This window comes from Danio rerio, chromosome 5, assembly GCF_049306965.1.
Source record: "Danio rerio strain Tuebingen ecotype United States chromosome 5, GRCz12tu, whole genome shotgun sequence".
NCBI lineage: Eukaryota > Metazoa > Chordata > Actinopteri > Cypriniformes > Danionidae > Danio > Danio rerio.
Window position 1 is genome coordinate 62,530,001 of NC_133180.1, and position 26,888 is coordinate 62,556,888.

The following is a 26,888-nucleotide window of genomic DNA, read 5'->3' on the forward strand; positions in this document are numbered from 1 at the left end:
TTTATGCATCTTTAGTGATTTTCAAATAATTACACTGTCTTGTCCCAATAGGTGGATTTAGAGGTTTTTGCAAAAAAAGCACAAGTCAATTTAGCTGGTTTTGACGCAAAAAAAAAAATTACCTTGTAAAAAAAAAATCAAAGAATTGTTTAAAGTGACAATTTTAAAAAAAAAAGGGTGTTTTATTTACAAGCTAAAAACCTTATTACATATAAAAAATGAAACGTCTAAACCTAATTACAGACGGCTGATAGAAATTGCTCATTTACAGGAAAAGAGGTCTGATGGATTTCTTGTAAATTTTGCATCTGAACTCCTCATTTCTAGATATTTAAAGTTTTATTAATCTTATAAAAGATATTTTGTGTTTTTATATTGAAAAACAATTAATTGATAAACAAAATAACAAACAAATTATTACTCAGTTCAAATGTTTGTTGTGAGGTTTTTATCTGCAGTTAGTTAAAAATAATAAATAAACAGGATAAAGTAATGCATTGTTAAAACAAATTAGGGTCAATAATATTACTGCAATTACATACGGACTATTTTATTGTCTACTCACATCAGCGAACTGAATGATGAAATGTCTGCGCTGTCCGTCGGAGAACACAGACAGCACGTATTCTCCAGGTTTGCCATGGCTCTCGCGCACCAGAAAGTCTCCCTGTTGTTTTAGTAGCTCTTGCGCCTCTGTCCTGGGAATGGCACCATGATACCACTCCTGCTCGCCCAGTGGCTTCTCACTGGTGGGTATCACGTCGAAAAACTGAGGAAGGACGAGAACCAGGAGGTCAAAGCAGAGAAAATGACAGGTCGGATAGAAACGAGGAGGTGTTAATGGAAAAAAGCACAAGACTGGGATTACACTTACTGACGAAGAGCCCAGGACAGACTTGGGCGAGCGGATGATTCCAGCGATGGAGTGTCTGAGGGTGTCAAACTTTGATATCCTGTCTTTGCTTTTATCCTGAAATATAATGTGCTTGTCAATGAGAAAGTCTTGTTGTACATTCACTGTGCACATAGAGAGAAGAAAATAAAGTTTTAAATAAAACAAATCAAATACTTAGGAAAGAATAGCAGAAAGAGCATTTTTTTATGTTTTTTTGTTGCCTTTTTTAGAGCAATGTCAAAAATTTTTTATACTGTGAAAAAAAATTTATCTGAAAGTCATGAAAACGTCGATTTTTTGCTAACTCGTTTTAATGCTAATGAAGCTTAAGCTTTATTTTTTCATCATACAAATTTTATCTTGATGTTTTAAAGGAACACTCCTTTTTTAAATTTCCCTAGAGTTAAACAGTTGAGTCTAACTATTTTTTTTATACTTTCAGCTGATCTCTGGGTCTGCTGGGTTCACTTTTAGCTTAGCATAGCATAAATCATTAAATCAGATTAGACCATTAGCATCCACTCAAAAATGTCAAAAAAGAAGCTTAGATAATTTTTCTACTTTAAAAGGTGATCCAGAGTGTATTTTTAAGGCTTAGTTGTGTTTATGGGGTGCAAAGCAATGTGTGGCCATGCTTCATTTGTAAAACATCACATTATTTTTTCATGTCTTTAATTATATACTGCAACTCAGCTAACATGAAAATAACTGTTCTATTTCTTAGATCGTCCAAAGGTCCGCCCTCAAGAGGCTCTGATTGGTCAGCTAACATAATGTGCTGTGATTCGTGGATCGGAATCACACACTTTTCCGTTGTGTAAATACTGTCAGTCAGTGTACCGGTTAGCTGTATCAATTTGACCTTGAATTACAATGGATTGACAGATAAATATGAATTTGTAACTAAATTGTTAATGCTTCCAAACGGCATTTCCCATTGTTTACATGCTTGTTTATGTCCTTGCTACAACATACCGTTAATGCTAGAAACAGTGCATATGATAGATCAATTTTAAAATACACACAGGTTGTGGCTCACAATCCACAGCTTCTGCTCTGAATGGAGCTACTCCTTCTGTGAGGAGTTTTTAGCCAAATCTACCACAGAATTGGGAGAGATTTTGTCCTGTCAAATGCTAATGCTATATATTTTTTTATATTTTCCTGTAACATAATTAAAATTAAATTCTAACCACTTCTCTCTTTGTGTCGTGTCCTTTAGAAGCCCATTCAGAGACAGAATTAGCTCTGTGGAAATAGCAGCACTTTGATGGCATTTTAGCTTTCCTTTGCATTGAACTTAGAGCGTATTGCATTCAGAGATGTTGTTTATGTTGACACAGCTACATTACACAGCATCTAAAGTTTAAAATATGATATCGTAGTGGACCACCCCTTTAAAGCTTGACTCTTCTGTAGCTACACTGTGCCCAACAAAAAAAGAAAATGTTGTACTTTCCTACTTCAATATGGCTAAGAAATGTACTCTCTTTCCACTGTATTAATCAAGTAACTATGGTGCCATACCATGGCTGCAGTAGGTGCTAAAAATAGTCTCCAGCTAGTTAACATCTCTCCCTCTCTTTTTTTTTTTTTTTTGAACGAGATGCTAATGATCTAATCAAATTCTATAATTTATGCCAAGCTAAGCTAAAAGTGCTCCCATCAGACCCAAAAATTGGCTGAATTGATTTTAAATGGTTCGATCTTAAATGATTAACTCTTGGGGACTTTTAAAAAAAGAGTGTTCCTTTAAGTCATTGTAATTGATTTAAGTGTAAATGACTTGTAAAGTTAATTTGATTCAATTTAAAATGTAAGGCAGATAAAATACATGTTTTACTGTGTAAACATTGTACCACTAAATAATCAGAGATTTTTGTAGCACTATGATATGGTACAACCAAGGAGCAGTTTTGCTAAAAAAAAAAACATTTTTTGGGTGCATGGAAAAAAAACTCAGAAATAAAAACTAATTTACAATCCCTGCAGTGCAAGTACTCATTTTTAAATAAGTCTTAATAAATCATACTGTGCATCAATGCACTGCCAAAAAAAAAATAGATAAATGCAACAACAGTAAAAGTGAGAACACACTGCCCTCTTCTGCATCTTCAACACCAACAGCTAGTCAAATCACAAGCCTTCTTTTTACACAACTAAACTGCACATAGATCATAAAATTAAATGACAGGACAAATGAATATAATATTGAAGTGTAGCTAGGAAAACTTTAAGACGTTAAAGAAAAGTTTAAGACGTTTAATAACGTCACAATTACTGCTTGTTAGCAATGGCAGCTGTGGTATTTAAATGTTTTCTACTGCCCTGACTCAGTGTTCATTAATTACTGCACTCATTCAGTAATTGCAATTTAATTATAATTCAGCAGTTACCAAACTAAGACCTTTAGGTGTTACATTATTTTAAGAGATTTCATTTAGAATCTTAATTTTATGTTTGTTTGTTTTTTCACAGCATTAAAATAGTTTTGTTCAGGACACAAAGTGTGACTATTACCAACGGTCTGGAGAAAATTAAGAGACCACTTTACATTTATTATCAGTTCTTTATGGACTTGCCAGTGGTTACATGCAGATACCAAAGGGCTGCATGCTGTGTCTCATGCACCGGTTGCGCAGATGCGGTGTGCGCCACTTTGTAAGATTATTCTGTAATATTAAAATTCCTGTTCTCTCATCCTTCCGACTGACTTTATTCTTTGTAGGGGAATACTTTCAATGCTGATAATAGTTTGTAAAGACTGGCTCATTGTGGTCAAAGTAGTTGATGTAATTAATAAAAGTAAAACTGAGAGGCACATTATGGATTGTCATTAACAGAGAATTTTTTAGCCTACAGGCTACTCTGAAACTGAATATTTCATTGTAATTTTATTTATATATTAATATTTTATTTAACAGACCAGATTGTGTTTTGATTAGGGGGAATAGTGGTAACCTGTAACAGATTTTAAATAAAAATAATATTAAAAAACAAAACAACAAAAAAGCTGGCCCACAACAGATCAATGACATAACAAATGCTCAAAAAATGTAGCCTAGCTTACAGCAAGCATCATGTTCTTAGTTAGATTGTGCCGTCTATTTTTACTAAAGAAGATATATTGTTGGAGTTTATCACAAGAACTATATAAACTGTAATATTATGCTTAATTTTTTTTTTTAAAGGCACAATATCGTGAACGGATCTGTATTGGTCGATACTCAGAATTTTGAGGAGCGGTTCCAAAAAAAAGGTATCGATGCATCCCTAATTGTGCCTAATGTCCATGTGTGTTTTATTTTGAGCAACTGATTTCAAATAACAATATTTTCTATAAAATTTAAAGCATTTATTTGTAAAAATATCAAAAGGTCTACTTCTAGCAGACAGACTATTAGTGGTCTATTATTAAAAAATAATAATGTAAAAAATCATTAACTACTGAGGTAAACACTTAAACAAAATGGTAAAAACTACAATTCCACAAAGTAGTTTTACAAACAAAAGACGGTCACACCAACTAATGTTGATTTAATTAAGTTAATAGATGCTAATTGATAAATACAACATAATTATGGCTTTATTTTTTGAAAATGTCCTCAATTTAAAGTATTTTGATACATAAGGGGATACATTGATACAGTATTGTAGCTTTGCATTTCTTTAAGCCCATGAATGCTATAGGAATAGGAATGCTATTCACACTACCAATCGCAGGTCGGCGTTGCATTTAAAAAGCCCGCCCAAACTGCAATAGCAATCTCTCTTTCTCTCTCATTCTTTCTGTGGGTCTCTGTGTGGACAGTCTCTCTTGCTAGTCTGAGAGAATGCGTTTGGTTTATGGTTAATGCTCTTGTCTAAAATCTTTTGAAACTGCAATGTGTTTGTTTGTGAACTCATCCAGTTAACTGATACCTGTTTGAGTAATACCTCGGAGAGGGTGTAGAAATGAGCAAGTCGTGCGATATGCATATACAACACTCAGATTCATTTTTGTATTATTCCAGTAAGTTCAGGTGTGTGCGGTTTTGATTATGTTTGGTAGTGTAGTTAAGACGTTTGATACATTGAAGATGTTTCTTTTCATGCTTTTCTTATGATTTTCGGTTTAGTTTGTTCAACACAGTTAGTGTTTTGTTATAATAATTTCTGTGATTTAAGCACCTCTAACTACCTCCTCTCCAACAGGTAATTTATCATTTAATTATTGTAAATATTTTTTCCTTCACTGTACAATTTTTATCACTGGAAGAATAGGCAATCAATTAACAAATTGCCTGTTGTCTCTTTCCCTATCCATTGGTCAAGCACACACTAAACTATTATATGTTATGTCAAAATACTCTTAGATTATTATTAACATCTAAAAGGAAGTAACAGCCAGCAAAAAATAGAAACTCCTCCTCTTCTGGTGCATGACAGGATGTGGCTAATCTGAGCTCAAATGAGAATCCGGCGGATATAAAACACCATCTGTGGGCGATCCCACGTTTTCTTATTCAAATCTGTGTACTGTAAAGATCTAGTCTGAATGCCTTACCAAGTGGTGCATTACCATTGAGTTGACAGAGCGGGCATCCTCTTCGTAATTGACGACGGGTGGTGGCTCTTTGCCCTCGTTCTCCTGCATCTTCTGCTCCAGCAGTTCTCTCTGTGCCATGAGTTTGGCCTCCGAGCAGCGCAGCAGCTGGACCGTCTGTCTGAGCTCCTCCAGAAACTGTCTCTGACTGAGAAACAGCACCACGCTGGAAGAGAGACAGAGATCACACTGCTCAATCCACAATGAACGCTTCTTTTAATCTCTTATTTCAGGACTTTTTTTTCAGAGCGTTATGTAAGAGGCAGAGGCACTGAATGCTATTTCTGGGTAGAATGTGTCCTAAGTTCTTTTAACTTACCAGAATGAAAATTTCAGAAATATATTGTCAGACATTTTTATTCTTGAACATTTTTTTAATAGTTTTTCATTCATTCGTGGATCACAGTGGAGCCCTAAAGAACTATCCAGTTACTTTAAATGGTTATACTTTGACACTACCCTTTAAAAAACAAAACAAAAAAAAAGTTCCACCCAATTTGTCAAGATGTTTTAATAATTATGGTGGCTTGAGAGAGCCAACATACTGTTATAATATATAAACTTAATATTCTTCCGTCTTCTTTTGAGTCTTCTTTTCTATACGCATCTCCTCCTAGACCGTTCAGGCTACAATAACCAAACTAACAACAAACCTCCAAACTGGTCTGACTCGGGTTGCTATATCTTTTCTAACTCATGTGACTTACGATTATCCTAAAACAGACCCAGAAAATTCGAAAAAGTCCCACTGACTTAACATTGGACCAAATTTTGTGACCTCATAACTCTGCATCAGACTGCCATACAGACTTAAGGTTACGCGTATTTAACTCAGGTTTCCTCCGGGTGCTACGGTTTTTCCCTCAGTCCAAAGACATGCGCTATAAGTGAATTGGGTAAACTAAATTGGCCGTAGTGTATGTGTGTGAATGTGAGAGTGTATGGATGCTTTCCAGTACTGGGTTGCAAAAGAAAGGGCATCCACTGTGTAAAACATTTGCTGGAATAGTTGGTGGTTTATTTGGCTGTGACAACCTCTAAAAAAAGTCAGAGACTAAGCCGAAGAAAAATGAACGAATGAATAAAATGTACCTACTTTTTATTCGCCTTGAGTCTGAGATTGAGTGTTTTCACTAAGCAATATATTAAAAGCCATAAAAATCTAATGCATTAAACATGATACATAACACGAATGCAGTCCTTTTAGATCTGTTAGTTTGTTATTATCTACAAATACTCTAATAAGAAATTGTTGACTTGTTGTAAAGTTACTTATTGCTAGAACATTGTCTGAAGAGGAAAAAATTTCTGCTTTTTTTTTACCTTACTGATAAACAGTTAATGTGACTTTTTTCAATTTTATACAGTTCCTTGTACAACACCGATGTTGAAATTAAGAAACATCGCAACGCATTAGGAAACTCCAATACTGTAAAATACTGGGGTACAATCATTTTTAATATTTTAAAGATATGGTGCAGAAAAAATGGAATTTAATGTAGTGCTTCTTGTCCTGTCCCACTTTATACTATTTATGTCGATCAGGCAGTGAAGATCATTGATTTTTAAGGAAAACAGACGTTGAACTTGGAGATTTTGAAATGGTATTTAGTTTACCAGAAGCATTTTAACTGGGTTACTAAAAATTAAAAGTCCTTCTGTATAAACCCTATTATAAATGAGACCAATTTTTGCTGTTTATTTTTTAACCACTTAAACTCTGCTGTTATTTGGGGATTTTCGTCTGGATTTTGCCTACCCAAATTTAAAAGCTTTCCAAATCCACATGCAGAGGTGTAAATGCAAAAATTTGGTATCATTTTAAAGAAATCCCTTTGAATTTTCATAAAAAACTATTGAAAGTGTTTACAATATCTGTATATGTCATCTGTGTTATAATAAACACCTAAAAAAAAAAAAGAGGCGCTTTTTGTATTTTTTTTTATAAACTCAAATTTGAAAGTGTACCTTTTAGGATCAGTGTGGTCTAATTCATTTAGTGCTGTAATTAATTTTGGTGGTTCCTGCACATGTCTGTAATCATAGGAAAAAAGAAAAAGGTCTGTACCATAATCTATGCAAAAGTTATTGCATTCCAACTGATGAGAGGTGCTGTACAAGCCACGGAGACCTATCCTTGTTTGCATATTTCACTATTCTTTTGTTTGATCAAACATAATTCACTGTGTTTGGACTACATCAGACATATAAAAGGATTACTTATGCACATCACCTCAAAAAGAGGAGAATGGCCCTGAAGGGCACAGCATAAGGTAAGAGATGACAGCTGTCTGTGCTATCTGGGGCTGCTTATTGATCATGAATGTATTGTTTACATTTCTGCGCCATGGAAACACCACAATTCATTTAACAACTGTTTGGCATATGAATATAATTCAGTAAAAAGAATGCTAGAACTGTATGAGCACTGGCAAGAGCTTTCATTTGAGCTATAACTTGTACATGTGTCATATAAAAAAATATGAAAATGAACCAATGTAAAATACCCAGCTCGGGTATCCAAAATACTGTGAATTTAAGTGTAAATAATTTTTATACAGTGGAATACCAAAGTGATGCATATGTGCATAAAATATAGATTCTACACTTTCAAACGACACCAATTACAGGGGTCTGGTGCAACGCTAGCCTTTTAAATCTGAAAGTGAAAGTCCATGACGTCATGGACCCGGACATGAATTAAATTTGATGGCATGATTTGCACTAAGCACAGAATTTCATCAAGCATGATTGTCATTGATTTAATTGTATACATATAAATTGTGAGTAATATATTAAAGCATCCATATTGCAGATTGAGTGTGGCAAAATAAATCTAATATCAGCTAGCTGAACTGGGTAAGTTCAGGTGTAGAGCTGAGCAGATCTGCTGCTCATTTGATTTTTGCAGAGGTGATTATATCAGCATCTCTTGTACTGGATTACCCAGCAGACCTTAAAGAATGTGCTGAAGCTGGACAAATCCTCATCCATCCAACACAACAGCACAGTTCAGTGAGCTCTATCAGCCCGAGCCCTTTCATCTTCACAGAGGTGCTGAGGTCAACAAGGACGCTCCGCTCAGCCTAATGAAGCTCTGTGGAAACACTTGAGTTCCCCACACATCATTGCTGCATCCACACACTTACAGCTGACATGAACAGAACACTAAAGCAGGAGTAACCATGAATTGATGTTATAATCCAAAAGGGTGAATCAGACTTAGGTGCATGCACAGTGCAAAATATGCTTTTCTTTTGTTTAAAATCATAATTCTAGTCTAAATATCTAAAAACTGTAACATCAAAAAGCATTATATACACACAAGTAACAAACATTTGTTTGTTAAACAAAATAAAATAAATTAAATTAATAAATCATCTATAATTTCATCAGCCAGTGCATGAAGTAGCATATTCATAATGTGTGATTCATTGATACCGCATATTTTTTAGTTTTTGTAAATTATGAAAATTGCGCCATGAATAAATGTTTGTCAACAGAAAATTGCACTGCTCAAATGAAATGCCTAAAGTCAACGTGCTGATGCAGTTTGTACAAACTGGAACACTAGTGAAGTAAATAGCATTTCTGATAAATGAGAAAAGTAGTTTCAGCCTGTACGTTGTTTATAATGAAATTAACCTTATTATAATTTTTATAGAATTTATAGTATTGTAATTCACTGCACAGCTACCTATTTTCAGATTTTTTTTTCTTATATAGACCCTTTTCACATTTCCAGGTTTCTCAGTAGCGGAAGTCGTTATAATTGAAAAACTTTAAGCGCAGTAAACGGGAGAATGCAACAAAAACATTTTTTACAATCTTTTTTGCTGAAATCCTTAAAAGAAAAACTCCACGATGATGTTATAAAGACTTTAGAAAAAAGGAAAAAAAATTTTTTTGTAAGACTGGTGACGGCAGCCAGAGGGGAGAATAACATTATATGTATTGTCCTGCCCCATAGTCGCTGCATTAGACACCTCGCACAAGCTGTAATTAGTTTTTTTGTAATTTGAGGCATAGATAATATAATACATATAGAACTACATATAAATAACCATAAGTTTTACGTAAAAATCTAAATTTTAAAAACTTTCAAGGATTAAAGATGCTAATGACTGTTAAACGCGTCATAACTGGCTTTTAAAAAGGGTCCATTAAGATGTCTCTTAAAAAAGAAAAAAAAAAGGTAAATGTTTAAATAAACCTTTAAAACTTAGAAAACCTTTTTAAATGTTTAAAGGTTAATTGAATAAATACACTGTGTTGTGTTTGCTTTGGTACCAAGAACTGTATATTTTCACTGGTATCGGTACAGAATACTGAAATGTTGCTACCATGACGACCCTACTTGAACCCAAGTTCAAAGTGGAAAAAAACAAGGCAACTCTTATGGCAAGAACACTTCAATAATAAATAAACAATTAAGAACAACAAACAAATGAATACACAAGTTAAATAAGATTTTTAGTGTTAATGCATGATAAGAATTCAAAAAATTTCCCGGTCACTTTGCTAAAAATGTCTTTAAGTGAGTTCATTTTATGAAAAAGGCATCTGGAATCTTTAAAAGCGGGACAGTCCAGTAAAATGTGTTTTACAGTAAGGAGAGTTGTGCGGAAAAAACATTGAGTGGGGTCTTCAACTTTAAGTAAAAAGGAGCGGGTTAATCTTGCATGTCCAATACATCATCTGGTAAAAATCACTCGATCAAATCTAGTCTTAAAATGTCTTAAAATTCTGTTTGAGATTTCAGGTTGGATTTCATATAATTCATTATTTTCCAATGCATTATTCGTCTTGCCACTTATTTAAAATGTAACCTTTGTTACATTTGTAACCTTTGTAGACATTTGTTTCAACCACTTGCTTCAAAGCGTCTTTAGCAACGGCATCAGCTCGCTCATTTCCTGAAAGCCCACCATGTCCTGGAACCCAGCTAAAAATTATGTAATAAAACAGTTTTTGTAAATGGTTAACTTTGGTTTGTGTCTCCTTTATACACTTGTGATTGTATCAATGGAAACACATCTTATGACCAGGTGCGAACAGGGTCTTATGGCCCATTTCCACTGAGTGGTACGGTACAGTATCTAAAAGCACAAATGGTTTTACTTTTTCTGTTTGCGGTCACTCACCGTACGTCTATATTTGAAATAACGAACTTGAGCTCATATTAATAACGTGAGCGTGATTACAGAAGTGTGGATTTTCACATCCTTTCAGAAACGGACAAACGTGAGAGTGACACTCAAAAAAATAAAGGAGCAATTTATTCCTTTAGCAACTTAAAAGATAAACAAACTGCCATGTTTAATTATTAACATCACCTTTTGGAGCATTATGAACTCAGGATGATGAAATTGCTTTCTAACAATGCGTTAACGTTACATGTGCTGATGAAGTGTAAAGATGAGAGGTAAGTACTGACTGTATATGTTTTGTATCGTTTATAAACCCAAATGTATGTTTTTTTTTTTTCGTTTTTTTTTTTTTGCTATTGGTAACATTTTAGAGACTGTAAGGCTCTGTATGTGTTCAGAGATGTTTTTTTTTTTTTTTTTTAAATCGCAGATGATACAGTACCATTATAGTACAGTGGATCAACATTGATCTGCATCTATAATCAATTCCTGTTCATAGAAAGGTTAGTAATTAACATTTATACATAAATATTTATGAATATAAAGGATTTTTGGGAACTACAAGTGAGAATGATGTCGACTGCAGCTTTCTGTTGTAGAACACGCCTACCAAAGGGTACTATTGGTAACACTTGGCAGTGGAGAACCAAGTCTGATAAAGGTGACCCGTACCAAACCGAACCACACTACTGATGCAGATTAAAAATAATGCTCATTTGCAGAAAACAAAGTCCTCTAAACTATTCAAAGCTTTCTCTTTCAAATACTAGAGGAGTTGTTTTTCTTACTCTGATTTCTTTTCATAAGCTTTGGTAGATTCCTCCATTTTTTTCTCCAGGTCCAGCATGAGGTCCTCTTTGCTGTGCAGATTCTGCTGGGTTATTAGCAGCTCCTCTGTGGTGGACTTGAGCCTGAAATCAGTCAAACGCTCACCTTTACCACGTTATCTGACATATTAAGTCTACCACTTATTAACGGTAGCATAAAACATCTGTGCCTACAAAATGGAAAAACTGCAGAAAAAAATATTACTAAACATAAGGACTGAAGCACAAATGCAGTCGAAATAACCCACTTACATTACTTGTAAGCTGTCTGCAGTCAAATTATTCCACAGAATCTCGTTTGCTTGAAGATTCTCGGTTTCGTCTAATAGTGTTGCATCAAATTCTACATTAGGTTCTTTGGCTTCTGGTGATCTGTTGAAATAGAAATGGAGAGGATGTCAGAAATATATTTACATTTGTGACAAAAACGATATTTAAAGTATACATGTACATAAGCCAGTATAAGGTTCTGACAGTTTGATTACCTTGGATAAAAATATCATAGTTTCAAGGTGTTGTGATTACTGCTATACAATATATTTTTATTAAATGTCTGGGTAAAAAAAAAAATTTAATAAAAAAAAAATTCCACCAGTAAACACAATATACATCTATTTTTTAAAGACACGTTTAAAATATTCAATGTGAACTTTTGATTTGGATGGTCTTTTGCTGCTGGAGATACTTTCACCTTAAAAAATAAAAACCATTTAAATTCCGCAGAAATGATTTAACAAAAAATTTTCAAACTTTTGGATTTTTCCAAAGCACAGTAAATCTTGAAACTGGTAATCGTGCCATGCTTAACTATAGGTCAAGACAAGACATTACTTTTTTTTTTTTTTATAAACTTTTGGACTTTTCCAAAGCGTGGTAAATCTTGGAACTGGTAATCGTCCCATGTCTAACTATACTACAGTTAGGCATTAAACAATTACCAGTTTCAAGATTAGCATGGGTCAAGGACAGTATACTGTAGGTCAAGACATGACATATATATAATATAATTATATATATATAATTAAATATATAATTATATTTTGGGGGCTTTCACCTTTAATAGAAAGGACAGTGAATAGTATTAACGGTAAAGCATGGGGTGCAGAGAGATGGGAGGTGGGAAGAGAGGCAGCAATATAAGTCTGAATTTGTTTAACGGAGGGAAAATTTGGTCAACACATTTCTAAACATAATAGTTTAAATAACTCATTTCTAATAACTGATTTATTTTATCTTTGCCATGATGACAGAAAATAATATTTTACTTGATATTTTTCAAGACATTTCTCTACAGCTTAAAGTGACATTTAAAGGATTAACTAGGTTAATTAAGTTAACTAGCCAGGTTAGAATAATTAGACAAGTTATTGTATAACAATGGTTTGTTCTGTAGACTATCGTAAAAAAAATTTAGCTTAAAGGGGCTAATAATTTTGTCTATGAAATGGTGTTTAAAAAAATAATAACTGCTTTTATTCTAGCCAAAATAAAACAAGTAAGGCTTTCTACAGAAGATAAAAATATTATCAGACATAATGTGAAAATCCTTGCTCTGTTTAACATAATTTGGAAAATTATTAAAAAATAATAATAATAAAAAAATAAATCAATTCAAAGGGGGGCTAATAATTTTGACTTCAACTGTACATACATACATACATACATGCATGCAAACATACATAAATATCTATATACATAAATCATATTGTTCCACAGAAACCCAAAGTTTTTGCACTGCCAAACATTCCCACATCATATGTAAAAAGTTGTGGGTCTCTTCTGTAAATCATTGTGAAAATGTATGGAAATTAAACAGAACACATAAAAAAATTTACATATTTGACCCATATACAGACACAAACACATTTATTTTACACATTTAAAAAAGTGCCTTACTTATAAACTTCAATGAAGTTGTCATACTCTGACAGCGGATCGATTTGGTCGATGGATGTGTGGATTTCTTTATGAACCTTCACGATTTCATCTGTTAGCAGGCTGGTGATTTCACTGTACTCCTCCAGAATCCCCTTACTAGAGAAGAGAAGAAAAAAAAGCAATAAAATGAAAAGCATTGTGTGTACCAATTAATAAATGTGCAGTTTCACCAAATGAATTAATCCATCAATCTGGACTGTCAACTGTATTGCCAACTGTGACAGCATTTATTGACCATATACTTGTTTGTCTTTTTAGCAAACCTTAAATTTTCTCATAAATTACACTAATAATCAGTTATTCATTCCTTTTTTTATTCATGAGTTTTATCATTCAATTCATTTTAAAATAAACTGCATAGATCCCTTCATACCACACGCTCCTGCATGTCTTCTATTTCCTAAATAAATCAGATATAGGCTATAGACCATGGTGTGCTTTAAATCAATCCCAGAAGGCCTTTGCAATTGTTTCCTTCATGTGGATTAACCTCTACTCCAGATTACTGCATACTCTGTGATTAAAAAACAGCTTAGGAAAGGAAAAAAAGCAAAGAGACTTCTGTTCTCTGCTAATCCTCTGACAGCTATGAGATATTGGATTGAGGGTACAACATGCAGTGAGGGTTTTAGTGTAGTACTGGTTGCGCAGGATCCACAACAAAAGACTAAAATACACGTGACAGTCCAAAGCATTCACAACAAAGCAGACATGGTACAGTGAGAGAGGTCTACACTGCCCTCCACAGATCAAGAGGAAGCTGTATTCTCATATCAATACTAAAAAGTAGTACAAATGTTATTATATATAACAATTATAGTTTTACCTAGGGCTGCACGATAATGAAAAAGTCTGACATTGCAATATTTTCTTTGCTATATACAGTGCATTTGGAACTAATCACTATTTTCACATTTTTTATGTTACAGCCTTATTTTAAAATAGATTAAATTCATTTATTTCCTCCTAATTCTACACACAATACCCCATGATGACAATGTGAAAAAAGACTTTTTGAAATTGTTGCAAATTTATTAAAAATAAGAAACCTGAAAAATCACATGTACATAAGTATCCACAGTCTTTGCTCAATACTATGTTGATGCACTTTTGGCAGCAATAACAGCCTCAAGTCTTTTTGATTATGATGCCACAAGCTTGGCACACCTGTCTTTGGGAATTTTTCAAAATGACATAATTTCAGTTCTTTTTTTTCTATTTTGTTTCATGTACACTAGAGCCTTAACAGTAAGAGGTGGTTAAGAATTTTGTGGCTGAAGCCATCAAACTAATATCAACAGAAGACTGCCACTTCAAACATGAAAGCAAATGATCAAACTTTGAAAAAAAAAAAAACATTATTTTCGTGGATTAAATTGCACAAATTAATTGTTTACCTAAAAACAATAATAATGTGAGCTAGCCAGAGTTAATATTGACAGCAGATTTTAATTTAATTTTTATTCTTAGTCTTTTGACAAAAATTCCATTTTAGTTAACTAATCACTTAAGTTTTGGTCTAGTTTTAGTCAACTTAATTTCATACTCTAGATTTAGTTGACTAAAATATATTTGGTTTAATTTAAATGAACATGCAGTGAACCTTCGTCCACCAGTAGATACTGTAATTGGAATAACTGGCTGGTCCTTACAGTACAACCTAATAGCATCTATAAAGGTCAGCGAGAGGCTACACTGTTTCAATTAAACAAAACCACACACTCGAGTAAATAAAAAAAAGATGGAGTTTACCGTGAACTTAAGAATGATTCTCTGGCATGCTAATGTCACTGAGATTGGTTGTTTATATCAGCTTTTTCCTCCCCGTACGGTTTACAGACTTTTTGTCTTGGCATCAAACATAAATCTTCTTTTTCTCTGAGCTGTTGCCATCTCACCTACATAGTTTAATCAGACAGACGCCCCTATGGATGATGATGTAAACGCATCCCGTGTTTACTGTGAATTAGTTACTTTTCAATGTGTGTGTGTCATGCAAGAGACATCAAGATTAATTGTGATTAGATATTTTTCAAAAACGTCTCTCAATCACATTCTCGTTTTTATTAGTCAACGAAAATGTCAGTAAATTTTTATTATAGTTGTCGTCATCATCACTTAATTTCTCATTAGAATTCGTCTAGTTTTCATCAGTGGAAAATTTGTTTGTCACAAAAATTATGTTGAAAATTTTCGTCAACGAAATTACCACTGGAGCTAGCAAAATAAACATTTTAAATTTTGATTTCACATAGATATAAAAAAAAAAACTAATTTCGTTATGACTGAAGAAACAAAGTCATATAGATCTTAAATAACCAGGGGGTGAGTACATTTTTATTCTGCAAGTGAATTAATGCTTTAAACGAATCGAATGGCCAGTTGTGTGATGTGGTGAACTGACTCACAGTGCACTGATCATCTCCTCCTGCATCTTCTGTAGGGAGTCCAGCAGCAGAGGCAGTGCAAACTCATGGTAGTGCTCCTGATGCAGCTGTGCGCTTTTCACCGCCAGCACGTACTGGTTGTGCAGATTATGCAGCTTCATGGTGGCTTTGTCATAGCGCTCACGGGCTTTCTCAGTCTCTTTGCCTGTAGGGAAGTGAAACACGGTCGTGCCGGTGAGATGAAAAGCAAAAGTGGAGGTGGTTTCTTTGAACATCTGATTGTGTTCGAAAAGTCTTTGAAAAACGCAGTTTGATAAACAAGTTGTAAGTAAAGCAATATTGGTTTTTAAAGGCCCAACACCAAAGTCAAAAGTGGTGGTTTTGAACCAAAGGGTATCAGCAAACTTACAGCACAACCTAATTATTATATTAAAAGTTTAAGACACCCTGGAGTACTTTTAACAGATTTGTGTCTGTTGAGCATCAGTTAGGACGACGTTAGCACCTGTCTGCTTTAATTGAGGGAGAAACAATAATTTTGAGCTTGTTAAATAATTTTATCTTCCAGGTTTAAAATAATTTTTGGGGCGGGATCAAAATCGGTGACGTAGCATTAATCTGCTAGTAGAGTGATGACACTCAATATTTTTCATAGCGGAGTTTTCTTATTCTATGAGAAGACCCTGCTTCTAAATTATTTATGAGAGCATGTAAAAGCACAAAGGCAAGGCAGACCTGCAAACTGTAAGACCCAATGACTGGATGAGACCACGTCCACGTACGGCAAGCTCAGTGGAGTAGCGCAAAATGTGGAGGCCCCCCTCCAGGGATCACTGACAGGGTCCCCAGTTGGGGGGGTTGGGGGGGCAACGCGGGGAAGCCTTCACAAATCGAAGAGCGGGGAAGGGAGGCGGGGTGGAGCGACAACACGGGGAAGCCTTCACAAACTGAGGAGCAATCACTAACTGAGGAGCGGGAAAGGGGGCGGGGTGGAGCGACAACGCGGGGAAGCCTTCACAAACTGAGGAGTGATCACAAACCGAAAGCGGCGAGAGCGTCAAAGTAGCCAGAAGTCATTCATTTTTAATGAGAACCAGTGGCGAGGAACAGCGCGGGGCGTCTTCTCCTGTGCGGGCGTCGAGGAGAGTTGAAATCAAAGTCAACTTTATGGTATGAGCTATGACGCGGTTCAGCGGCAAGCAATCAGGATGAAGTAGTCCACCGCTTGAGAGAAGTTCAGAGAACACGTACAGACCTGTGAACTTTGGTTCCGACCACGGTTGTTCCCAAAAGTTTGATTATTGCGGTTGCCGGATTTTCAATTGTTGAAAATCACAACGACGTGGGGCCCCCTAATCACGCGGGGCCCCCCGCGGTGCGTGCCCTACGGGCCCGTCCGCTATGCCACTGGTTAAGCTGTTCATGAAGGGTCGTTTATATTTGTTTCCATGATTCAAAGGGTTTGTTGCATTTGTTTTCCCGCGATGCCGTCAGAGCTGATACAGCAAAGCTGTTGATTTTCAGCAAGCATTTTTGTCAGGAGAGCTGTACAAGAATTGGAGGATGGCCGACCTCGTCTTTTATCAGTTAAGTTTGTTACCATTCAGGCACATTGCCTATTCTATGTTTAAAATCACACAGATTGCCAGCAGGGTTAATGGTTGGAATAGACATGGTACAAGACCTGCTGCACTACTATCCACTGTGTCTGCATTCAGACCCGGGCACTGAGGAGGAGAGTCCTCACTTATAGTGTTTACATGGTTATCCTTTATAATAATAATAATAATAATAATAATAATAATAATAATAATAATAATGATAATAATAATAATAATAATAATAATAAATTGTGCAGGGCATTAATTTGCTGTTTATTTGTTTGCATTTTAACTTTGTAAACTATAAAATCATGGGTTCCCTCACGGTTTGTCTCTCATTTTGTGAGTCAATTGAAGACAATTGTTCGCTCCCCTTTTTTCTCCTGCTCTGCCGGCCATGCCCACTCCTCCCTCTGCTCGCAGAGCTCCACTTGGATAGACTTGAACCGAAACAGGGGGGTTTCATGGCCCTTTAAGTGGACCTAACTACTAGGTACTTTTTAAAAATCATGTTGTATTGAACAACACTTAAAGTGCTACTGAGGTGGTATATGGATATGGTTAGGGTCAGCTTTGGTGGTATAGGTAGTTTAAGAATGGGATGTAAAAGATGGGTCAGCAGTATGATTATAGATGTTACTACAGAAATTAAAACAAATGTAACTACATGCATATAATTTGTTTAATATAATTACATTGATGACATAAAAACATCATTGTACTGAAGTCAATTGAATCAAATTATTATGACTCAAAGTCAATAGAAACTATTATAATGTCTATGCAGTTAAGACAAAATCTAGCAAAATCTTGAAAAAAAATGCATAATTCTAATGATCTGTGATTATTTTATTGTATTATAATAATGCTTTGCCAGTCTTATTTTAGCAGAAGAGCCAGACATATCATGGGAGGCTTCAAATATTGTACTTGACAAAGGGGGGCATTGAAGTCAAAAAGGTCAAGAAGCTTGTGTTTCTTTTTTCCAGTTGTCAAATTAAAGAACTACAAATCTTCTTCATTCCAGAAAACAATAGTATACTACTTTTGTGCTCTGTAAAAGATTTGTTTGCACTGCTTTCATACAAACAATAAAGGTTAATGGGGACCACAACACTTGACTTTCATTTCAAAATAAAAGACCTTTGATATATGATCTTTTTGTGTTACACAGGATAAAGTCATACTGTTTTGGACTAAAAAAAAGACTGCCTAACCTATGTTGCACATCATATCACAGTAATAATTCTCATTCTGAATCAGACCAGTCATATAAATCACTCCCATCACAGTAAGTCATTATTTGTGAACTTAGACATAGACAAAATCAGCTATTTATAATAAATAAAAAAAGAATAAAACACCTCACCTTTCAGAACAGCGTCCTTGTATTTTTCTCTTGCTAAAACAGCGTCCTTGGTTAACTGCCGGTAGGTGCATTTCAATCTCTCAAGATCACTTTTAGTTACCTGAAAAAAAGAGAAGGCAAGAAAACTGATCCATCACACTGATGTTACCTGAAATGGCACAAACTATACCATTATTGAAAATTAATAGGAGTATAGGGGAATCAAAATTAACAAACAAATGTCCTACAGAACAGTTTTACAAAAGTTCCTTTTTGCAATATTTGGATGACCTTTAATTATTAATAAATTAATTTCTAAATATTAGAAATCAAGACTAAATATTGTTAATTACACATGTACTAACACTGTAACAATACAAAGTAAATTTAAATTTCATTCAAATACACCATGTAACTTGTCAAATTTAAGTAATGACAAAAAACACAAGCCCTTTTTGAAGCTGGAATTAATGTGCTCATGAATTGGTTATATTTATTTTGTTTTGAGGTCTTTTAACAGTATTATCAAATATGTTGACTAACATGTTGACGCAGAGGCCATGATTGGCGAACAGTTGCATTTTTAAACATTTTTACTTGTTTTTAAGGGCACCAATTTCAATCATTTTTTAAGATTTAATTTAAATCCCTTGTGTCTCCAGAATGTATCTGTAACGTTTCAGCTCCAAATACCCATCAGATTATTTATCATACCTTTTTAAATCTGGGTAATGTTAGCTGTTTTAAGATTGTAGCCGTTTTTGTTGTCTGTGCCCTTAATGCTAATTAGCTAGTTCTCCACCCTCCCAATTTTACAGTAAAACACTCTCTGATATGTCAAAATATCACAGGAATGTTGATTTTTCAAGTTCATAACACCTTTAAGATGCATTTCATCCCTCTGGCCACAAAAGTGCAACACAGAATACAGCCGAAAAACGAAAACTAAAATTAAAACATTTAGCACGTTTTAGCAATTCTAGAGTTTGTCAAAAATGCATTTGATCAGATTTCTTTTATAGTGTAAATGTGCATGTAATAGAAATATCTCAACATCATTCATACAGCTGGTTACATTACACTTTTGTTACCAATGCAATAGCTGACCCATTTGTATTGCATTGCAAAGTTTTCCATTATCAGCACCACTGTGGGAAATGGAACATGTTTCCTGTGTGTCTATATGTGCGCGCACATACAGAAGGCCTTAGGCTTATCAAATTCATCCACAACTTTGGGGTGGGGGGTTAGGGGAGGGGATTGTCACTCAAAATCAGGTGTGAACCAAGCAATTGAGCCAAATGTGAAAACACCAGCTAATTGTGAGCTCCCACATATAAAAAATCTTTGATACAGCAATATACATGTCATATATGTGTACTGCATTTGTTGAATTTTGTAAACAATTTTGTTGTTTAAATATGATATTGCATTAATTTGCATACATGCTTTATAAACTGAAAAATAAAAGCTAAAGCCTATTTGTTGTGTTTATGACGCAGATCCAGGAGGCCATCAGCATCAGCGCTGGTTTCGCATCAACTCGTCTGTATCAAACAGCAATATTCTTCTTCCATTTGGCTTCTTTGGCAAATTTGTCTGTAGGCACGTGTGGTCATACGTTATCGTCCCGTGAGTTACAAATATGTGTGATCAGAGCAAACATGATTTTCCATTCCAAAAACATGAGGCGTACCTTGCTCCTTTTGACAAGAAAAAAAAAAAAAAAAAAAAAAAAGAGCGTGGTCCTCTTTTTTAATGTCACTATGAAACGTCTGAATCAGCTGGGTATTAATTGTGCAAGAGTGTTGGTGTCTATGATGTTACAATTGTAATATTTAATACTATTGTGATATTTAAGATTCAGTCAACTCTGGATAACTTGAAACAGCGAGCTCTAGTACAAACTGCTGCTCTGGGATGAGCCGCGTGCAAAATAATTGCGGCTTTTAGTAAACCATTCAAAAGACGTCCCTCTTTACGCAGAAAGTGCATTCAATCGGCTACTTATGCAGCCAAACTAAAATTATTTAAAATAATATTTTTAATCGTTTAACTGAAACTATTAATCAAACGCACCCTTTAGGTTAACAGTTAATCGATTATTTTGAGCATCCCTAGCACCAAACTATTATAAACACCATCACTACAAGTTTAAGATTAACAGATTTATTGCAATTGAAATCACCAATAATTTGTAAATTATTGCATTCTTTTTCTTCAGTGCCCCAACTTTGAACAAATGGTAAACAAATGGAAATATATTCCCATAATAGTACATACAGACTACACTACATATAACCTAAATATTTAATATATAATCTCTAAATAGCACAATAATATGTCTTAAAAGATAAATATTGCTGCAAAATTTGATAAAAGACGCCATAAAATAGTCAGTATAATCTCCTAATAATCTTTCTTTAGGTGTAAACCAAGAGGAAACACTTCAAATTTCATTGTTATAATCCATCTTTATAGATTTTTAACAAATTTTGCTGCTTTTTCTAACTTACTCTTATTTACTCCGAGGGCCGTTTATATTGAAGTTGACATTTAGCCATACCATGTTGGTGTTTTGTAGCATCTAATGTTTACAATGTAGATAGTAAAAATACACACATACATACACTATGGACAATTAGCTTACACAATACACCTATAGGAAGTCTTTGGACTTGTGGGGGAAACCGAAGCACCCTGAGACAAACACCACACAGAAATGCCATCTGACCCAGCCGGTGCTAGAACCAGCGACTTTGCGGTGACAATGCTACACTCTGCGCCACCATCCATAAAATGGGCTGATTTAACAGCTTTTGGAACAACCTAATTGTTTTCTGTTCAATTAACTTAAATTTGGAAAAACAATTACGTTAACTTGATTTGTGTTGGGACAACATGAAGGAATTGAGTAGGGCCCAGCATTTTTTACAGTGTATGCAATGACAATAAAATGTGACTAATGGATTTTTCTGACCCTGATCTTTCTAAAGGCTCACCTTGTTCATCTCGGACTCGATCTGCTGGTGGAGGCTTTGGTAACTCTTCTTAACCTGTTGCTTGTCTTTGATCATCATGGTGAGGCGGTGAAGAGGCCCTGAGTTGAGCTCCTCAGCATGGCACTTCATGATCTTACTCAACTGCTCTGTCTGCTGCACCATGTGAGTCCACGACTGATAACACAAAAAACCCACATATGAAGATACAAAGAGATAGAAATAAGAAAAAAACATGTGGGCGAGAGACTGCGAAACAAACAAAGAGATCGAAACAGATAGATATGATGAGAGGAACAGACAATGCCTGATTAACTGGTAGTGAGCATTTAACAGATGATAAGCATCAGCTCCACCGGTCTACCTATAATGCAGTGCTTACCTTGGACACATGGCTGACATAGTGGATCTGAGAGGAGTTGTCGTGCTTGTCCACCTGCTGGCTGATGTTGATCAGGAGCGATGCGTATTCCTTGTCGCTCTTCACCCGGAGGGTCATGAAGCGCTTCACTGTCTCCAGCAGCTTCAGCTCCCAGTCCTGCAGCTTCATCAGACCCTCGTGGGAGTTCCTCAGGTCCCGGCCGAACCCCATCTTACACGCAAGGCACGCAGTCTCTCTCTCTCTCTCTCTTTCGCTCGCTCAGTAGGCTGTGGTGATCAGGTCTGCATTGTTACTGTGCTGAAAGCGGATATGAGTAAAAATAATGGCGGGTTAGATGAAGTGAATGAAAGTAAGGAATCACAAACTGTCTATCTGCTATTCTATCCATTTTGATGCTGGTTTCTTGTGGTTGAGAATAACTTTTGTACAACTTGTTGAAATGTTCCATGGGCCATTTTTATTATATTTGGTCAGAAATAGGTTTATTTAAGAAACTAATCTTACAAACCGTTTGCAGGGGTCATTTCTATGATGCAATTTCCAGTTTTTATACCATATGTTGGCTGTATCACATGACACATTTATATTTGATTCTCACTTTAAAATATCTTTCGTTAAAGGAGTTTATTAAATCAAAATCTAATAAAAATGACACTGTACATTTTTTTCAAGAAGAAAACCTTTTTCTATTAGCTATGCTATAGCTTAGCCCTGTTGTTGCTTTTTTTTAAATGTTATGAATAGTATTTTGATGCTTTTATGAATAAATTAAAATAGTAGAGGATCTGAGAGGATCTGATGGATGGGGCAACCATTACTGCATCCAAAATGGTGAAAAGCCTTGGAGTAACGATTGATGACCAACTAAACTTCTCTGACCACATTTCTAGAACTGCATGATCATGCAGATTCGCACTCTATAACATCAGAAAGATCCGACCCTTCTTATCTGAACATGCAGCTCAACTCCTTGTTCAAGCTCTTGTTCTCTCCAAACTGGATTACTGCAACTCTCTACTAGCTGGGCTTCCAGCTAACTCTATCAAGCCTCTTCAACTGCTCCAGAATGCAGCAGCACGAGTGGTCTTCAATGAACCTAAACGAGCACATGTCACTCCGCTGCTAGTCCGTTTGCACTGGCTGCCAGTTGCTGCTCGCATCAAATTCAAAGCTCTGATGTTTGCCTACAAAGTGACTTCTGGCCTTGCTCCTTCTTATCTGCTCTCACTTCTGCAGATCTATGTGCCCTCCAGAAACTTGCGTTCTGTGAATGAACGTCGCCTCGTGGTTCCATCCCAAAGAGGGAAGAAATCACTTTCGCGAACGCTCACGCTCAATCTGCCCAGTTGGTGGAATGAACTCCCTAACTGCATCAGAACAGCAGTCACTCGCTACTTTCAAGAAACGACTAAAAACTCAACTATTTAGTCTCCACTTCACTTCCTAATTTGCAATTGCCTTTTTGAATATCACACTAACTGTACAAAAAAAAAAAAAAAACTAATACTACTAATACTTCCCTTCTTAGACTTTACAGACCTGAAACTTGCCTTTAGTACTTATTCATTGTTGCTCTTAGTTGTGTAAATTGCTTCCTTGTCCTCATTTGTAAGTCGCTTTGGATAAAAGCGTCTGCTAAATGACTAAATGTAAATGTAAATGTAATAAATACAATTAGCTTCACATTGTTGTCACATGCATAAGATATATAAAAGCAACTAAATAACCACAGGATGTACTGTGCTCTGCAAAAGTCTTAGGCCAGGGCTATTCAATTGGCGGTCCGCAGGCCGAACTTGGCCCTAGAGCCAATTTGTTCTGACCCTCCAAATAGTATGACCAAGACATCAAAAGTAAATTTAGCTCAGTAGAAAAAGGGCCACTATAGTTATTAGGTGACGTGCATCTGTTCAAAACAGTCACCTGACATCAAGTATCCGAAAACATTTGGATACTTAATCGTAAAGGCTTCTCAACGCCATGTTTCTGTTTCACTAAACGAAACTGCTGCAACTAAACGTTATGTCACCTGTGCACTGATTAAAGTTCCGAGCTTATACACCAAGGCTAATATGCACGCACACTGGATAAACTAGCAGCGGGCCATTCACATATTGTATCTTTTCTACGAGCAAGTTTATTATTTTCAATGTAAGAATATATGCCAATATGCGTGCGCACCCAGTAGAAAACATAGTGGTGAGTTGTGTGTGGCTTTCAGTGCAACGTAAACAAAATGTATGTTAGACGAATTATTGGAAAATATTAAAATTATGATGCATGTATGTATGAACGCAGATAGTAACAACAGTTTATTTAACTCCTTACCTAATTAAAAGCTTAAATTTAAATTAGACATTATAACCGTGAAACCACGATTATTCTTTAGACTATATCAGGGGTTTTTAAAGTGTGAGGCGCGCCTCCCATGGGGGGCGCCAGAGCATGTCAGGGGAGGCGCGGAAAAAATATAATATAATAAAAATATAATTATTAAGATTAATTATTATATGTATTTTTTTATTATATTTAAACGTTTTAATTAAACAAAGCAAAAAAAATAATACGTCAAATATAAGAAAAGCTTTTTTACCCAGAAGGCCATAGCTGTGAATTCGCTTTTGTTTGGCAAGCCCACCAATACAGGTATATGCCTGCTAATACAATTGGTCGGTTTCTGAGAACCCCCGATTCAAAGCTGTAATAAAGTTCACGGCCCTTTGGCCGCCGGGAAGAAGGAGGCGGAGAACCGACGCAGTTTTAAAATGATTTATTAATAACAGTGACGGCAGCTCCTCAAGGAGGCTGCCGTCTAAACCAGAACAAACGGACGGCAGCTCCTCACGGAGACTGCCGTCAAACTGAAAGCAAAAGTAAAATATGTCCGGGCCTGGTCCTCTCTCGGCTTCCTCTGCCCCCGTTACTCCTTTTATGATCCAGAGCTCTTTCCGTGGGATCCGAGGCAGGTGCGCACCGCAGGTGTATCCACTTACGCGATGGCCTCACTCCGTTCCCACGGCTCTCGGTCACGCCCCCTCGCCACAAAAGCCTTCAAGTTCAGGGCTTAAACCCAAAAGACGACGATATGATGATCAGTATTTGAGTTTAGGATTTACGTGGACAGGACCAGCTGATGAACCACGACCTTTATGTGTGGTTTGTCAAAATATATATAATAATAATAATATATATATATATATATACAGGGGGTGGGTTGTTGTTGCGCGCGTACTGAAGAGCGGTATTGTCACGCGTTCTGATCAGCTGTTTTGTCGCTTGCGTAGTCAACCACTTAAGAGCGGGGCAGAGGGTGTGCCGCGTCGCGGGGGCACTTTTCATCATTTTGGAAGGGAACTTTCTATCCAAGACTAAAAAGGGCATGTGCACTGCACAGGTTGAGCCCTATGTGTGCACGTGCCTGTGCGTGCGTGCGTGTTTGGGAGGAGGGGGGCGCCAATGGATAAGTTGTGTCAAAAGGGAGGCCCACCGTCTTAGACTTTGAAAAACCCTGGACTATATAATCGTCCAACCAAAATATATAGTCTCTGCATCCCTAATTGTTATGCAGTTCAAAACTTAACATTTTAATGTAAAAAAAAAATTCAGCGTGGGTGTCTTAAGGAGCTAAACTATATGTTGTTGTGTCATCACTCAAGTTGCAAGTCATATCTTTCCGGCCCCACATTTGAGATGCTTTTCATGAACTGGCCCCCATGACAAACTAATTGAATAGCCAGCTAATTGAAGCATCACCAGCTTCGGGAGGCTAAGACTTTTGCAACAATCTAGCGAAAGGTATGGAGGCAAGTGCTGGGTCATAACTTTTGGACAAACTATACCTTTAATATACAAACAGAAAATATGGGAAATATGTGCACAACATTCAGAACAACTTTACTTTTTGAATCAAAAGCCTAGCATCAAAAGTCTAACGTGTTTAATGTGACCTCTTTAGCACTAAGCAACAGCTTGAACTTTTGTGAGACATTTCTGAAATAATGTGCTATTTAATATCAAGCATCTTTCAAGCATTTCAAAGAGTTCTTCCTTACAGGGTTCCCATGCTTTTAAGAGCAGCAGATTCAAGGACTTTCAATGACTTTTTAAAGCACCATCAATTTTAAAACAAGTACCTATGTAATTCATACCCCAGCATATGTAGTGCCATAGAAGCACTTAACATTTCTTATACTAAATATATAGGTTACATATATCAGAGTAACTTTCAAAAAAATTTGACTAATTTAAAAAGTCAAGTTTAAAGAACTTTAATCAAATTTGCTGAATTCAATGTTGGTAATATTAAAATGTGGTCTCTAAAATGTTGAAAAAAAGTTTAAAAAATAAGGTGTTATTGTACAAGACTTAAAGGCAAGATTATTAATTTAAGAATTTCACTGTTTTTTCTCTCAGTTTTTGACAATTTGAGTACAATTGTTGGAAAAATAAAACAATAAACAATTTTTTTATTTCATTTAAGCACTTTCAAGGACCTATGTTTATTATAAGTACTTTTTCAGGCCTTGAATCCATATGTCTAAAATTCAAGTACTTTTAAGAAGCAAGGGAACCCTCTCCATTCTAAAATGACCACGTTTAAAGTCTGATTTCTTTAAAAAAATCTGTGATTTTATCTACCTAATACATATATGATATAAAGTGGATCTTAGACTGACAAGAAGCACTGCATTAAATTCCTTTTGTTAATATAATACTTGTAGAAATGGTAACTGGTGGGTGCGACTACATTTTGGCTGGTGCTCCTAAATTTTTAAA

The 26,888-nt window shown here is 35.6% G+C and overlaps 1 protein-coding gene across 4 annotated transcripts in view; it reads right to left on the reverse strand.

The window, feature by feature from the left end:
- The window catches only part of fer (fer (fps/fes related) tyrosine kinase), a 66,835-nt gene that overhangs the window by 28,611 nt on the left and 11,336 nt on the right, over nucleotides 1–26,888 (reverse strand). For 2 of the 4 annotated variants that reach the window (XM_073951504.1, XM_073951505.1), the window contains exons 2-11: nucleotides 22,113–22,409; nucleotides 21,734–21,907; nucleotides 18,753–18,852; nucleotides 15,804–15,987; nucleotides 13,354–13,491; nucleotides 11,710–11,829; nucleotides 11,419–11,541; nucleotides 5,457–5,646; nucleotides 875–970; nucleotides 566–769 (exon numbers count right to left, since the gene is read on the reverse strand). In XM_073951504.1, the coding sequence (XP_073807605.1) occupies nucleotides 566–769; nucleotides 875–970; nucleotides 5,457–5,646; nucleotides 11,419–11,541; nucleotides 11,710–11,829; nucleotides 13,354–13,491; nucleotides 15,804–15,987; nucleotides 18,753–18,852; nucleotides 21,734–21,907; nucleotides 22,113–22,322 (1,539 nt within the window). In that variant the 5' untranslated portion in view covers nucleotides 22,323–22,409. Of the gene's footprint in view, nucleotides 1–565; nucleotides 770–874; nucleotides 971–5,441; nucleotides 5,647–11,418; nucleotides 11,542–11,709; nucleotides 11,830–13,353; nucleotides 13,492–15,803; nucleotides 15,988–18,752; nucleotides 18,853–21,733; nucleotides 21,908–22,112; nucleotides 22,410–26,888 lie in introns of all 4 variants that reach the window. The other 2 variants (XM_009301877.5, XM_073951503.1) reach the window with 1 other exon arrangement.